This window comes from Curcuma longa, chromosome 7, assembly GCF_044706935.1.
Source record: "Curcuma longa cultivar G26 ecotype Majalengka, Jawa Barat chromosome 7, ITB_CL_G26_1.1, whole genome shotgun sequence".
Taxonomy (NCBI): Eukaryota; Viridiplantae; Streptophyta; class Magnoliopsida; order Zingiberales; family Zingiberaceae; genus Curcuma; species Curcuma longa.
Window position 1 is genome coordinate 10157680 of NC_133867.1, and position 16466 is coordinate 10174145.

Below are 16466 nucleotides of genomic sequence, written 5' to 3' on the forward strand. Positions count from 1 at the left end.
TAAAAAATTAATTAATAATGATAAAATTGAATAATATTCATTTGAATAAAAATAAAAATATAATAAAGGATTTAATACAATGACAAAAAAGAATCCATATATTTGATATATATTCATCTAAAGACTAGTTATTATTGTATTGCTTCACCTTCTTTTTGTTTATAGTAATTTAATAAAGAAAAATAAATGAAATATTTACTGTATTTCCCTTTGAATAATAGCATTCCTTCCATGCTCTCTCTCTCTCTCTCTCTCTCTATATATATATATATATACATTATACTTTCTCCTGCGATCATTGCTTGTCTTTCTCTTTCTTTCCTCTTCCTCTTCCTCTTCCTCTTACTGACAAAATGGTCAGTTGGAGAGGAAGCCTCTCCCTTGTTCTTGTGCTTGGGAGCTGCTTGGTGCAGGCCATTAATGGAAAAGGAGAACTCACCAGAGGGAGTTTTCCCAAGGCTTCGTCTTCGGCACTGCCTCATCAGCTTACCAGGTGCCATTCTTTCTTTCTTTTTTGAGCTTTCTGTTTTGTGCGATGAGTGTGGAGATGAAACGGAGAAGATGGAAATGGTTTGGTGGAGAGGTAAAAGGCAGGGTCACGTGCGCGGTTCGAGGAGGGAGGAAGGACAAGCAAAGCATCCTCCTTGGGATGTGTGTGAGAGAGAAAGGGGATACAGATTTATTTATTTTTGGAATATAAAATTAATTAAGATTTAACTGAAGTAAATATTTATTATGATTATATTGCTCATGGTTTGGTTACCAAAAATAACTAAGTTAATTTTGGATGAAATGATTAAGTAAACTTAAACCTTGAATTTTAGTTTAGAATCATCATGGACAAAGATTGGAAGATGTTTAAATCTGTTTTGAATTCTTTTTAATATTTGTAGTTCAATTGAGAATAATAAGTTTATGCTAATAATTAGAGTCTCTCTTCTTCTTTTTTCAGAATAATAAGTTTGAATTTACATTTTAAGATCTGTTTTTATCTTTTTCACAGTATGAAGGAGCAGTGAATGATGATGGAAGAGGGAAATCAGTGTGGGACACTTTTGCACATTCCTTCGGTATATATTCTCTTTGATTTTCCCTTATCACTAGACATTAAGAGTTCATTTTTCACAATTGAGGTTTAATGGCTACACCATATGAAACCCAATGAATTGTCTTGGATTCACAGGGAAGGTGATAGATTTTAGCAATGCCGATGTGGCAGTCGACCAATATCACCGATTCGATGTATAATTTTTGTTGACTTATCCTATTAGTTTTGCTTAACTTTTGCTAATTTTTGTTGACAATACGAGGCTTGTTTGTTGTGATGACAGGAAGATATACAACTCATGAAAGATATGGGATTGGATGCTTATAGGTTTTCCATCGCTTGGACACGCATTTACCCGAGTAATCGATCTTTCTCTCTACGATAAGTTGCTAGAATCCATGAGTGGATTTAATAGCCATGGAATGGATTTACTGTGTGATTTTACTCTTATGTATCTAATTTGGTAACTATCAATGATGGTCCAATATTGGCCTAATGTTTAATGGTGATCAGCAATAGTTAACAAAGAAAGAGTATATCAGTTTGTGGGTTTTAGGGCTTAGAATGGAAACTAAATTTAACTCGTACATAGCACACAAATGTGAGAATCTTGTTCATTTTAAACTAATTGGTTGATCTAAGTCGAAAGTAAAGAACAAACATACAAACCTTAATTGTATAGACTACTTAACCATGTCTTAACATTATGCACTTTTTGATGCTTCCTTAGATTCCTACACATTTAATATTTCCCTCCTTAAATGGTATCGTAGTTTCATCGTGGAAGTCACAATTTTGCAGATGGAACTGGTGAGGTTAATCAAGCAGGGATTGATCATTACAATAAGCTAATTAATGCTTTACTAGCCAATGGTATGTTGCTTGAAAAGGTTCAAAATTCATTTGTAGCATCTCCTATTTAATAACATTTTGCTTTTCTAATTCTCAATGTGTAGGTATCGAACCATACGTGACGTTGTATCATTGGGACCTTCCACAAGCATTAGCAGATAGAAATAACGGATGGCTTGATCCCCAAATTATGTAATGCTTCTCCACCAATAGAAGTTTCTTTGAGCTTATGCCAAATAGATGACTAGCTATATGTTAATGTTAATCGGTTAACCACTTATGGAAAAAGCTTAAACTGTTAGGAAAGAGGGAAAGAGATCTATTTGCATTATATGTTTAGCAGTATACAAAGTAGATTGTAGTCATACTTTTACTATGAGCTCACCATTTTCCAGCTTTTAAAGCTATGGGTTCTTTATATGATATTCTTTTAGAACATTGAAATTGGTTTTATCTTTTGTCTCATCTTGAAGTACAAAGTACTTCCCTCTTGTGATTTACATCCCTTTTGTAATTCTCAGACAAGACTTTAGTAAATATGCTGAGACATGCTTTAAGGCATTTGGGGACCGAGTGAAGCACTGGATTACCTTTAATGAGCCGCACACTTTCGCAATCCAAGGTTATGATGTTGGACTCCAAGCCCCTGGCCGCTGCTCGATACTCCTTCGACTATTCTGCAGGGGAGGGAATTCAGCAACCGAGCCATATATTGTCGCCCACCATACTCTTTTATCTCATGCCACTGTATCTGATATCTACAGGAAGAAGTATAAGGTATCAAAAGGCTAAGTGTAAAGTATCCTTTTGTGCTCAAAGTATCTCGGTGCCAAGTAGTATTGAGTTTCGTTAATTTATTGGGATGATACATTTCAACCATTTTCTCTGCATGGTACAAGATTTCAAACTTGAAACTATGATTAAGACTCATTTTATCAATGATGCATGAACTAAAATCAATGTGAATGCTTGTTATTTTAGTGTGCTCAGGGTTCTGTGCATGAATGACTCAATTTTGGTTAGTATTTCAGCTGATAAAAGAATTGATTGTGCAGGATACTCAACATGGAAGGGTTGGCATAGCGTTTGATGTCATGTGGTTTGAGCCTATGTCGAATTCGACAGATGATATTGATGCAACACAAAGAGCACAGGACTTTCAATTTGGATGGTAAGGCTACTACATCTGTTCAAATTTTCTATCTATTATCTGATCCTGAATATGGAATGCTTGAAAATGAAGAACCTTAGCAATATCATGCTGCTCTTAAAGACTAAGTCCTCAACTATTATCAGGTTTATGGATCCATTGTTCTTTGGCGACTATCCAAGCTCAATGAGGACAAGAGTGGGAGACAGGTTGCCAAAGTTTTCGACAGCCGAAGCTGCTCTCGTTAAGGGTTCCTTGGATTTCGTGGGAGTAAATCATTACACCACATATTATGCAAAACATAACGAAACTAATATTATTGGAATCTTGTTAAATGATACCGTTGCAGATTCTGGTGCCATCACTCTTCGTGAGTATCAAAATCTTGTTACATGCTCTTTACTGTGTACACTAACTAGTGAATTGGTGGCGTTCTTGTTTGAAGGCCTGCTATGTATTTGACATGATTGTACTTGCCTAACATCGATTTGTTCTCGTTATGCAGCCTTCAAGAATGGACGGGCAATTGGAGATAGGGTGAGTAAATCTCATTGAAGAATTGAGTAAACACTGATGTTACTTTTGACTAGTATATTTATCACTAGTCCTATATCTTATGTTTCAAGACCATGCAATTGATTTTGTGATGCAGTCGTCTTCGATATGGCTTTATATTGTACCCGAAGGATTAAGGAGCCTGATGAATTACATCAAACAGAAGTATGGAAACCCCCTGGTTATTATCACAGAGAATGGCAAGTATCTTGATTAGTACAGATATCAAGATTACCTTCTAAATGCATCTAGTTACAGCAACTTATGATGTTATTATGATTCGTATCAGGCATGGATGATTCCAACAACCCATTTAAATCAATTGAGGATGCCCTCAAGGACGATAAACGAATCAAATACCACAATGATTACCTGTCGAACCTGTCTGCTGCCATAAGGTAATTCCTAGTCTGCCTATGATTTTGACAGTGAGATGCCTAGAACTGAAAGCAATCAGTCTCGGAAACAAGATAAATCATTCTAGTAATGCAACTTACTGTTATGACTTGGACGAAAACTGATGCCGAATGCATACCAATACAGATTATCCCAAGTTTAATGGAAATGAAGAGTCATAGCAACGAGAAAGAAGATGAGAGATACAGTAATTGTTTGGAGTTGACAATGGATTTAACAATTGGAATTGCATGTGTTGTTGTGTTATGCAGGGAAGATGGCTGTAATGTTCAGGGATACTTTGCCTGGTCTCTTCTTGACAACTGGGAATGGGCCGCAGGATATACTTCGCGATTCGGCTTGTACTTTGTCGACTACAAAGACAAACTCAAGAGATATCCAAAGAACTCTGTGGGCTGGTTCAAGAACTTGCTGAAATCTTCCTGAAGAACATGACTACCTAAGTGTTTCCAAAATGGATATTGCATCGCAAGGAATATGTGAAGTAGATTGTTGATCTCACGGGCATAAGAATTGTTATCTTGTTTCATGTTAATTCTTATTCAATAAAAGTGTACTTTGAATATCAATTCTATACCAGTTTTCTAAGAATAGTTGGACTAGATGATTTGATATAACAAAGTGAGACAGTTAATCACTGGGTTTCAGCAACTGCTCTCGCGACGAGATCAGTTAGTCTCCCTTAGCTAGGGGTGAGTATTCGGTTAAAACCGAACCGAACCGAATAAACCGAAAACTGAATAAATCGATTTTTTTCGAACCAACCGAACCGACCGAATTTCCCAATAAAAACCAAACAAACCGAACCGATATTTTATCGGTTAATTCGGTTTTCGACCGAATTAACTGAAATTTTTAAATATTATAAAATTTTTATTAATAAATTAGAGATTTATATATTTATTTACTTAAAATTTATAAATTATTTTTTTTAATTTAATTAATTCGGTTTATTCGGTTTAACCGAATAAGAAAATTTAAAACCGAAACCGAACCGAATTAACCGATTTTTTTTTTTAAAAATAACCGAACTTCCGAAATAACCGAACCGAATTAAAAATTCGATTCGATTTGATCGGTTTATTCGGTTTAACCGAATTTTTGCACACCCCTACCCTTAGCTCGATCAAACAAACTGGACAACAATTCCAAACAAGATTAAGCTTTCTATAGGTCATTGTTGATCATGATGGCTTATGGTTTTGTTCAATGGTGGCCAAGCAGAAAGTTGCTAGATTGGTTGCAGTTACTAAATCAGAAACTCTCCTTTTGTAACAGATTTTCAACCTTTGTGAATCAGAAATCAAGATTTAGCAGCACTTTAAACTCAAGATTGGTTTCTGCATTCAGTTCTTCAAGAGTTTGAGGTTTAGAATGGATTTGAATAAGTTTCTATGTTCAGTTTCTGAGTTCTGTTCATTGGTCTATGTTTATTTGAATAACAACTCCAAAATGAATTTGTGCACAACTTTAAAAGTATTATGTTTCTTCCTTTTTAATTTGGTAGCACCTAGAAGCACAGAAAATACAATTTAATAATAGTCATAATATGATTTGATTGCACCTATAAAACATTTAAATAGCTCAGCATTCATGCTACAGTTTGATAGCCAATTTAGCCTCAAATTGTTAGAAGCATGACCTTTAATGTAACAATTTGCAACTTTCTATTTCACTGCTCCAGAGGCTCTTTAAGGTAGTGACAATACAATGCAAGGTTTACACCACAAACTATTTATCAACCATCAACATACACTTGATTCAACCCCAAAACATTCAACATGGAATAAGAACTAAAACCTGCAAAGGGTCGCATAGTCACTTAACTAATCGCATCGAAGATGGGTCAGCTTGTTGGCCATAAACACATCCAAATTAAGTGCTCTCCATCTGAACCATGAAATGAGATTTACTCTTAAGAATGGCAGAAGCAGTACAAAGGCCTAAAAGGCAGTTAAAAGCTTCAAATTAACCTTATTCTGGAGAATCTTTCGGCTCGCATCAAAGTACTGATTGGGGTGGTTGATGCCACTGTCGCAGGGGGCATCGTGGATAGCCTCGAATGTCAATGTACAAGCTATCTGAGATTGTCACAGTGAAGTTTAGGATCAATGCAATAAAATAAGTCAAAATCTCAACAATTGGAGCTTGTTTGTTGATGCAAGAGCTCTGAGATTTAGGAATTGGAATACCTGATGATGTCTGTTTCGAACTTTATCCAATATGCCATCTACTGAACGCCCACAAACTCCCATTTTAGTAAGAGCAGCTCTCAAATTTTCCTCGCTGTTAAAATAGATGAGACCCAACCGTCAGGAAACAAATATTGGCAACATGTGCATGAAACTTTGGATGACTTGTGCCGATCATTGGATATATTCAAACCATCTGGAGCCAATCCAGACAATGAGGTGAGAAAGAAGCAGTAGAAGAGGGAGTTGGTGACGCCAGATGGATGCAGGAGATGAGCATAGACCAGTAAATCAGCAAGAGTTATAACTTATGTATTACACTTAGGGCATTGAAACAAGCCATGAAGGATCATACTAAGGATTGGAGATGATTTATAGATTTATTCGTATTACCAAATGCAGCCACAAAGGCAGTTGGAAAATTTTAAACAAGAGAAAAAATTGAACAGCGTCAATTCTGCCAAAATTTGATGTGTTTGCCACAATGTAGATATTGAATAGAAAGTCTGGGCATAATGAGAAGTCTTTGATGCATTTATTCAAAAATCCATTCCTAGGAAGCAATCTAAGAGTGGTTTGCCATTCATGGTGTTTAAAACATGTGATGCATACAAAGGGAGATTCATGAAGTCAAATTATAAAGATGGATTTTCCCTAATTGTTTAGTCAGCTAATTATGCAAATTGAGGTTGATTCAAAGATCATTGCACATCTACTATGGTATTTAGCATCTACACTCCATGAGTCTTGGAATCAGTCTGTTTAAATTCCTTGTTCACCATCAAGACCAGGGGTAGTCCACTGCCTGATGATTCAACCAAGTGCCATTTAGGAGCTTTAGGATATAAGGAAATTTAAAAAGACACTATTGACAAAAGCAGTATGAAACACTAATGATAAATGTAGTGTGTTCCAAGACAAGTCTGCTTTCTATGAATAATGGGAATCTAGTTGTTATATCTCAACTTGTTTGACAAGGAATGTCAAATATAGGCGTCTAAGAATAATCCAAATCTGCAAATGAGATAGCTCAATCTCAATCATTGCACATGTAGAAAAGATGAAATCATCCATGCTTGAGTTTAAATCCTGTGGAAAGTAGACAAGTTCTAGGATGGCGTCCTTATATTTTTGGATGATCATTCTAGTGGATACAGGAAATGAATGCTATTATCATCGCACTGCATCATTGCACTAACTAAACCCAAATAAGGAGCTCACCATCAACCTGGTCCAGATATTGAACATTAGCTAATATAATTTTAGCTTAAGTTATGAATATTAAGGAATAACAAAGGGGAAAAAGAAGTCACCCTACAGAGATCATGTTTGCAATGGCTCCACCACCTGTGAACATCAACAGCAGTCAAGGTGGTGCTATAGGATGATAAAAAAGAATGGACCCGAAAACAGCAATTTGGAATTCGTGTAATTCCATTTGTTGCCCATGAAAATTAATCTTTAGTTGATTGAAGACTGGAAGGGAAATTAAGTGTGAGTTCAAAAGGTATGGTTGGCATGTTCACAAGCCAAGGCTATAACGGCTGGGCTCTGAAAAGGCACTGAAATGAAAACTCAAGGATTGGCAGTAGGTAACAATCTGCCTAAAGAGAAAAGTATCATGGTACTAGTGCATGTCTGCTTGAGACACCTATGAGATTAAATAAAAAGAATTTTATTGTATATCGAGCACCAAGAAAGATATTGACACAATATAAACAACATTGTTCTTTTCGAAAGCTTGAATTATAATAAATATGTGTAACAGTAGAAACTAAAACTACCAGATAAGCACCAAAAAAATTGGGTTTCTGACCTGAAATGCCGAAAAGGACAACCATGGTGATCACCAACGCTAGGAGTAGAAGAAATAACTTTTTGGCAAGAGTAAGGAGTGTAATCCTGATCGAGAAATGTAAAGTATAGAGTTGACCCTCATCCTAGTTTTAGAGATATTTATTGAGCAAGGTAACTTACTGTTCGTTTTCCTTCTTTTCCATAGTTGTGCCGTATTGAATATGCATATTCTTTATCAAAACGTTCAGCACCAACCTAAGGCAGAATCTAATAGCTAAATGAGTAGAACATATTAACCCTAAGGTGCAACAAATCAAGTAGCATGATTTAATGTGTAGTTCTAGATAATACAAACAATTCTATGATGAGCACCTTGAAAAATTGGTCATTTTAAACAATAGATTTGGCATGTCAAAGCCACTGAAGCATTTGCTTGGTTTGAATTAGGTTTGGTAGGAGTTTGGGTAAGATATCTTCCAACCGAAATGTGAGTATTAAAAACCTGCAAACAGGACAGCAGGCTAACCAGGTGCTAGACAGCTAGAGAATTAGATTCAGGTCCAATCATTCATTAGGTAGCATATACAAGTTTCCAAGTTGCTAGTTTCAAGTGAGGAACCATTGCCCTTCCTCATATTGCAGTATATTAAGAAATTGCATCTCTTATGTAGTAGTTTACCTGAATGAACAAAATACAAAAGTACAATTGAAAAAGAAAACAATTGGTAGGACCTTCTGAGAGAACTCCGATTTCCAGAATAGAAGAGCATCTTCCAGTCTTAAGCCTACACCCTGCAAATTGAAAAGGTTTTGCAACAAGACAGTAAGTTTGAGTCAAAGCTACAATAGCAAACGAAATACCAAACTGATGTTCATGGCAAATAAAGTTAATTTCATTTTGAAAACAAATCACTGCAACACTTGAATAGAAGTACCTTCAAGAAAAGTCCAAGTTGCATTCTTCCTCCATGTTTTAAATGGTGAGTTTCTCTTAACTACAGGAACAATACAGCTGCTAAGGTAAAAGCAGACAACAGATTTAGAACAAAATACTGGAGATCCATTACCTTATCAAATAAATGGCGCATGCAAAGAGGAAAAGAACTGCTAGCTAGCCTGTCAATGTCTTTCAAAGATATCTCAGCAGAATTTTTAGGCTGCAATAAATACTCCAACAATCATAAATACCTCAATACATTAGATTAAATAACAACAATCATAAATACCTGAGAGTAATCAGGCCCCAGGTACCCAGTGCTTAGTGCTTCGATGATCTAAATTGGCAAAAATATTTAGAAAAGTTAGATGAAATTGATGGTCTTAAATGCAAACTTTTTCCCAGCACTTGCAAAACAAGAGATGGTAAGGTAAGTTTATACTCACAGGAGCTAGCCTGTCTCTTTCTGTGTCTCTAATGGTAGATGTCCATTTTCTGCAAAGAACTCACACCATGTTTGTCACAATAAAAAATCACAAGATTTATAAAGCATGAAGATGTAAATATAATAATAATAATAATGATAATGATAAAGCAGGCACATCAGCGATGAACCACTCTAGCACTTCAAGCTAGTATAGCTAGAACATATTGAATAAGATGCCCTTAGGCAAACGATAGATGCATGGAAAAAGGAAATCACATGAACAAGATAATTAACCCCTTGCAAAGCAGACAGAAAAATTAGAAACAAGGGGCATCTAATATAAGCATGAAATATAAAAGAAACAAATGAAACAAGCAATCCGAGTAAAGATATAAGGGGAAAAAATAGATCATTTACTCCTCACAAGGCTGCAAAAACAGCATACAATCCAAACATAGGATCATAAAATCCTACAATTTTAAAACAGACACATCAGCGATGCACCTTTCTGGAACTTCAAATTTGTATAGCTAAAACATATTGAATAGGATGCCCTTAGCCAAATGATATAGGTACAAAAAAAGGGAATAACACGAACAAGATAACTAACTCTTACAAAGACAAAAAAAAAAAAAAAAAAACAAGGGGCATTTAATATGAGCATGAAATATAAAAGAAACTAATCAAACAAGCAATTCCAGTAATGATATAAAAACAACATTAGATCATTTACTTCTAACAAGGTTGCAGAAACCTGATACAATCTGAGCATAGGGATCATAAGATCCTACAGGTTTAAATATATAAAATTATATTTCACATTCATAAATTATAATATGTATTAGCTTTTAGTACCCAATATTACTATGAGCATTTCAAATTAAGCATCATCCTACTAGCATAGAGAAGAATGGAAATTATCCATATAGCAAATCTAAGAACAACAAAATTTATTAGTGAGCTGTTGCAATTCTATATAACAATGATTAACATTTATGAGAATGATGATAACTGATAAACAAAATTATCATCAATCTCATAAATGCTTGTATATGATAACTAGTAGATTATTTACTTGTTAGTTAAAAGAGTTCCAATAGATAAAGAGTTTCATTAGATGATATTTTTGCATGAAATATATGACCATCTTATGTGAATGTCAATCTTTTAAATGCTTGTGTAAATGTAAGTATATTTCATCAAGTCATGGTTGATACGGATCAACAGTGAAGAAACATAAGATCAGATTTTAGGTTCATAACTACAGTTCTCAAAGAGAAATAGCCTATTTTGGCCATCATGTAGGATAACTTAGCAATCTTTCAAAACAATGACCTTGTAAAAACATCTCAGTATCATTCTCATTTTAACAAGACAACTTCAAAATGGTTCGTCAACCCTCTCACTAGATTATGTGTGGTTGGCTAGTTACAAGGTAATCTTTGATTCGATCAAAGTGAATGAATCAAGTATGCTTGGTTCTTGGCTGGATCAGATTCTGCTGTAGAAAATGTGGGTGCTGAATCGCATGTTGCTTGCTTATTTGGATCAGTATAGGCAGTTTGGTTGTTGATTTCATCTCTATCCTCCATTATGTAATTCTGAAGTGTAATATGGGGCTCCTGTGTCAGCAAACACACTTCACTAATAGAACTAGTGTGAAGAGTGATCGCCTGTAATCTTTTCCATCAATAAAAAAAGATCCTAGATCCAAAAAATCCTGTCTAAATTAAGATTCCAAAGGATTGCAATTTTGACAACCATCCATTGCAATTTTGGCAACCAAGCATTGGGATGATTTTATCATGTCTGGAGTTATTTCCTTGAAATTCGATTGTCAGCTTCATTTTTTTGGCTTATTACCTAATCAGATGTCGTAGACATAGTAAAACAGGTTCTAACCAAAATATAATATCATTGAAAGCCAAGATATTACAAAATTTCATTTATAGTACTAATTGATGTTAGTGATGGTGCCGCAGAGACAATCAAATAATAAGAATTAGTGTACAGTATAATTGCAATGAAATGAAATCATTCTTTTCTATGATCATGCCTAGTTTGTGTAACTGTGTAATAAAAGATTCTTATGACAATTCTTGCTTTGGTGATAGGTCATGTCTATCACATGCCAGAAAATTATAAAAGCAATCCTGCTAAAATTGTCCCTAGTCGATGTGATCTCAGAAAAAAAAAGAAAAATATATCAACTTCATAATATAGGTGTGGAGTTTGAAGAACTCACATCAGACATGGCTAATATGAGAATCCATTTTGTAAATTTACCTAAGTGTCTAAGGGATCACAGGCAAGCGAATGCAATTAGTTGTTAAATTTAAGATCATTACCTATCTTATAAGTGGATTGACATACTTAGATTGGTATGAATTTGCTCCTGTTAAAAGGATTGCATGTGCCTTTGCGTTGAGAATGTTGCTAGCCTTGGAGATAAGAGAATTATCAACATGACTTATCACTTCTGGTACATGGAGATTAGATCATACTGCTAGAATTAAACTTATGTATAGTGGATGCAAATTGAGAATATTTCTCGGCAAGTCATAGCAAAGTCAAATAATTCTAGGAGCATATAGAGTCACACAAAAAGACATGATTCTTTCAACATTGGATGCAGTAGCCAAGGAAGACTGATAAATAATTAATGTTAATTAACTTAGGTCGTTAAATAAATAATTTAATAATTTGATTAATATGAAATTTAATTGGGATAAATCAATACTTAATTTGTTCAATTTAATTGTGGAGGAGAAATTACAAAATAAAGGGTTAATTCAAGCAATACAAATTTGAGGCCATTTTACTCATATTAATTTTACTGGAATTGGAAGAATTAATTTGGAGTGAAACATAATTATGAAATAATTTTACAATGGTTTTAAAATTATTATTAAAATGTTTGAAACTTCTTAATTCATTTTTCAAAATTAATTTAATAAATAAATTAAATGATTTAATTTAATGCTCTTCTAAATTATTAGATCTAATTGAAAATCAATTGAGATTAAATCTCTAACTAATTCTAGATCCAATGGTTAACATTAACCTCAATTGGTTATGAATATATAGCTTAGGTGGAAATGATATGGATGAATGTTAGTTTTTTTTAGAAACCATAGCCATCTCGCTCTCTCCCTTTTGTTGGTGTCATTGATGTTGCCATCCTTGGAGTCGGTTTAGACAGACAACCATCTTCTCCTTGCAAGTTAGACGCTAGCATTCAACGCTATGTTGGAAGATTCATATTGTGTGGAAGAAGTAGAGGATACATGCTTAATGTGTCACCACAAAGGTACTTTAAGCAACTTGTGTCTCTTTTATATCTTCCTTTTGATTTGATATAATATCATAGGTATGGAGCAAGGAAAAATTAAAATTGTCAAATTGCACAGGGCAACTGTGCTCCTACCGCAATGACAATCCCAACAAATGTAATATTGAATATCAATTACATGGACAATCACCTGTTGGTTAAGACAAGGGACTTTGAGAGATTGCTTCGGAATTGAGTGGCAACAAGGGACACAGCCTAAAAAAAGTTCCAAACAATTATAAAGTTATAATCACATCTTATGGAGTTTGAAAGTATAAAGATGATAAATTTAACATGGACCTGATTCATCGCAACATAAGCAAAACCTTTTTTTAGGAAAACCCTGCGGCCAGCAAATAATTCTGGCACTTCTTCAAAGGGTGCCTGCATGCAGACACAGGTCAGTAGAAACCAAGGAGACATTGTCGTAGTAAAAAAGAGAGTTTAGACTAAAAACAAGTAGATAAATGGTACCTTAAAAAAGAGTGTATCAGCTGCAAATAACAATAAAAATTTGTCATATTACAGGACATAACAGTAAAAGCTATAAATGATTGAGCAACTCGTATGCTTGTTACTTTCAAACAGAACAAAACAATTTATAATCGGTTCCCTGGAATTTGATAAGAAGATAAATTGACAAATATATATTGCATCACAAGAGCTTTAAGATGACTTATTGAAGTTCAATCTTGCCCATTACAAGTTACTTGTAGCATCCCAAATGTAAATCTGATAGGTAATGACATACCATTCAACGGTTGACCAATAGACCGTGCAACTTGGTTCAACTTTTCTTTTACAGTCTGCAAAGAAATAAAAATATTTTCCTATAATTACTAAAAGAAATCCTAGATAAAACCATGTCCAAAGAACATGAGTAAAATGCATCAACATAGAAAAAGATATATCCAAAAAATTGTCATATTGTAATATGACCAACAATATGGTGCACAAATTAGCAGTCATACCTCGAATTCTGCACGACTAATAGCCTTATAGGGTAGCTGAAATTCGGACATGAGTGACCTCTACAAGCAATAGAACACAGTTTGGTACAATGAAATTAGATAACGGCTCCAAACCTCATACAAGATATCCAGAATATACCTGTGACTCAGGGCTTTCTAGTCGGAACCGATAGCGGAAAAGAGAAGTCTCCATGGAAAGAAACCATTTCCTTAATTCATCCCTGAGGGGTGAAGTCAAAAACACTCAGGAAAGACAGTGCAATTTCAAAATAAAACATGACCATAAAAACCAAAACCTACGTTCTACAATATACAAGACGGAGCACGAAGTGTGATATGATGTCTTTGTTCATGACCTCTGATGGATCTTGATGCCTCATATGCGCCCTCCATAGTTCATTTACCTAATTTTCCCAAAACAAAACATATATTTAAAAGTAGAATGAGCGATCCAGACAAAATCACACACAATACCAATTTCTCCATCTCTTCGGGCCTTTTTCCTCTGGACAAACCATCTGAAATACCCTGCAGGACTTCATGACAACAATCGAGTATCAGTTACCAACAAAGCCAACCCGACGAAGGATAGGGAAGATGATCCGGGAAAGGGGGAAAAGGTAAACAAGGAAACTCAACCCTAGAAATGGGAAAAGATGAGGTTATGCAAGGTACCTCGGAGGCGATCTATGGCGTAGAGCTCGAAATCTTCCAACCGGACCTCGAGCGCCGGCGCGGAGCGGTAGAAAGAGAGTTTAGCCACCGCTGCCGAGGAGGAAGCATGAGTGGGTTCCCTCTGGGGTCGAACAATCTCCATTGCCCTACGTCTCCGAGTTCTCCCGGCGGTGGAGGACCTGAGAGTTTTTCGACCGCGTGAGGGTTTGGCCGGATTCGCGGGAAAACTGGAAAAAGACCAAGCGGGCGCGGGAAACTTAGGTTAGCATTATTGATTTAATTAAATTATTTTATTTTATTTTAGTTGACATTGGATGTCCGGCTCTTTGAACAATATTGAGTCACTAGTCCAGTCTCATAAATATTTTCTATTGATCATCAAAATAAATCAAAAAAGTATACAACGACTTAGCCTAACAATCAACGTTCTCCAAAGAAAATCCTACAAATTCACCATAGTTGAATTTTGATCTCTAAATATCTAATCTATTATTGACGGACACAATCATCATACTGTACCCATCATGAGATATCCTTTATTTTTATTATCATCAAAATTATACTCCTATATATATACAATTCTGATACCGTGCACATCTTATAATACGTGACTCGTCCGTGACAAAAGATTCGAGGCACCTAGAAGTGTTCTAGGTGTCTGAAACAGTAACAGTATCATTTTATTATTATTATTTTTACTTATGGTTAAACTATTTAAGATTTTTCTTTAGGGTTTAGGGATTGAGTTATAATATTAAGTAAAAAAAATTAAAATGAAAAAAAAATTAATTACTCACAGGATATACTGGGTTATTATCTTACATTTCTTATTCGACATATCCCGTAAGTAATTAAATTTTTTTACTTTAAATTTTTTTATTTAATACTATAACCCAACTCCTAAACTCTAAAGAGAAAATCTTAAATGATTTAATCATAAATTAAAATAAATAAATAAATAAAATGACACCGTTATTGTTTGAGTGCTCAGAACACTTTCGACTTTTCCGAATCTTCTATCACAAATGAGTCATCCATTATAAGGCACGCAGGATATATATGTATAATAATCTCTTACGTGACTCACAGTGCATGACTATGCAAATTTAAATGAAAAACAGACTTAAATTCTCACTAGCTGCGCAGGTAAGGAGTATATATAGATAAAAGGATATTCTATCCTAATTTTTCATTTTAAAATATAATTTATTATAATAATTATATCATGATTTATTTAGACCCCTTTATTCTAATATTATTCTACATTACCAACCAAATTCTCTAATACCCACCTCTAATTTATACAAATCACCACAATGAAAATTTAAAGTAAAAAAAAAGGGTTAAAAGAGGCAAATATAATAGTTGACGAGGTTTAGTTGACAACTTGACATGTTTATGATTTGGGATTTAGGCTTCTTCTTCGTTTTCCCTTAACAATTTTTTTTTTAAAAAAGTTATTATTTTGAAAGGAAAAAAAAACACACTTGAACCAAATTACATTTACTACCTTTTATAATAATTTATGTAAATTTAAAAATAATCACTTTTTTTATTTCTTTCTTTTTAAAGCAAGTAATTAGAATTGATTTCTAATACATTATGGGCATGTTTGGTAAGAAGTAATCAGGTTTGTAATGTAATCAGGATTACATTACAAGATGATTTACTTTGTTTGGTAATATTTTAAAGATGTAATGTAATGTAATTGCATTATAAAAAAAGAGCCAAGATCTGTAATCTCGATTACAAAGGAAATAGTGTGGAATCTGATTACATTACGGATTTCATTTTTATCGTACCAAATATACTCTTCCAATTCTCACTGTCTCAATCCGCACGACGCATAGCCTTCTCTTCCCCACATCTATCCACACGCCGCGGCACACAACCCTTCTCTTCACCGCATTCATCCGCACGTCGCACAATCCTTTTCTTCACTGCATCCATCTGCACGCTGCACAACCCTTCTCCTCACCAATTCCATTCGCATGCCCCGCACAGCCCTCACCGCTCACGCGACCTGTCCTCGTCAGATTTCGCCGGAATGAAGCGAGGTTGTCAGATTTCGCCGCAGAATTTGAGCCTGCCAACGGAGGAGACAAGGTTTCTTC

The 16466-nt window shown here is 34.8% G+C and overlaps 2 protein-coding genes across 2 annotated transcripts; one reads left to right on the forward strand and one right to left on the reverse strand.

The window, feature by feature from the left end:
* Positions 1–353: 353 nt before the first annotated feature.
* On the forward strand, positions 354–4448 carry LOC141831512 (beta-glucosidase 6-like). The gene is given in 14 exon segments (XM_074718883.1): positions 354–456; positions 459–493; positions 1004–1070; positions 1184–1242; positions 1332–1407; positions 1850–1921; positions 2005–2092; positions 2422–2677; positions 2956–3071; positions 3197–3420; positions 3556–3587; positions 3703–3805; positions 3895–4003; positions 4274–4448. Coding segments are annotated over 14 exon segments (1515 nt in total).
* A 1279-nt stretch (positions 4449–5727) lies between these two features.
* On the reverse strand, positions 5728–14494 carry LOC141832293 (putative DNA primase large subunit). The gene is made up of 19 exons (XM_074719783.1): positions 14353–14494; positions 14152–14213; positions 13978–14081; positions 13817–13898; positions 13678–13737; positions 13458–13512; positions 13181–13200; positions 13007–13090; positions 12858–12922; positions 9395–9443; positions 9238–9285; positions 9079–9168; positions 8947–9006; positions 8744–8803; positions 8192–8266; positions 8031–8116; positions 6215–6308; positions 5996–6103; positions 5728–5912 (listed from the first exon to the last, which is right to left on the reverse strand). The coding sequence occupies exons 1-19, from the start codon at positions 14492–14494 to the stop codon at positions 5898–5900; spliced, it is 1359 nt and encodes a 452-aa protein (XP_074575884.1). The 3' UTR covers positions 5728–5897.
* Between the last annotated feature and the right edge of the window lie 1972 nt (positions 14495–16466).

Excerpts from the sequence above, each read along its gene's own strand:
- LOC141832293 (XM_074719783.1), bottom strand. The coding sequence starts at position 14,494 with ATGGAGATTGTTCGACCCCAGAGGGAACCCACTCATGCTTCCTCCTCG. Across the intron at positions 13,513-13,677 it reads TTAGTCGTGCAGAATTCGAG|ACTGTAAAAGAAAAGTTGAA; the intron begins GTATGACTGCTA and ends ATTTCTTTGCAG. Across the intron at positions 8,267-8,743 it reads AATCGGAGTTCTCTCAGAAG|GTTGGTGCTGAACGTTTTGA; the intron begins GTCCTACCAATT and ends ATTCTGCCTTAG.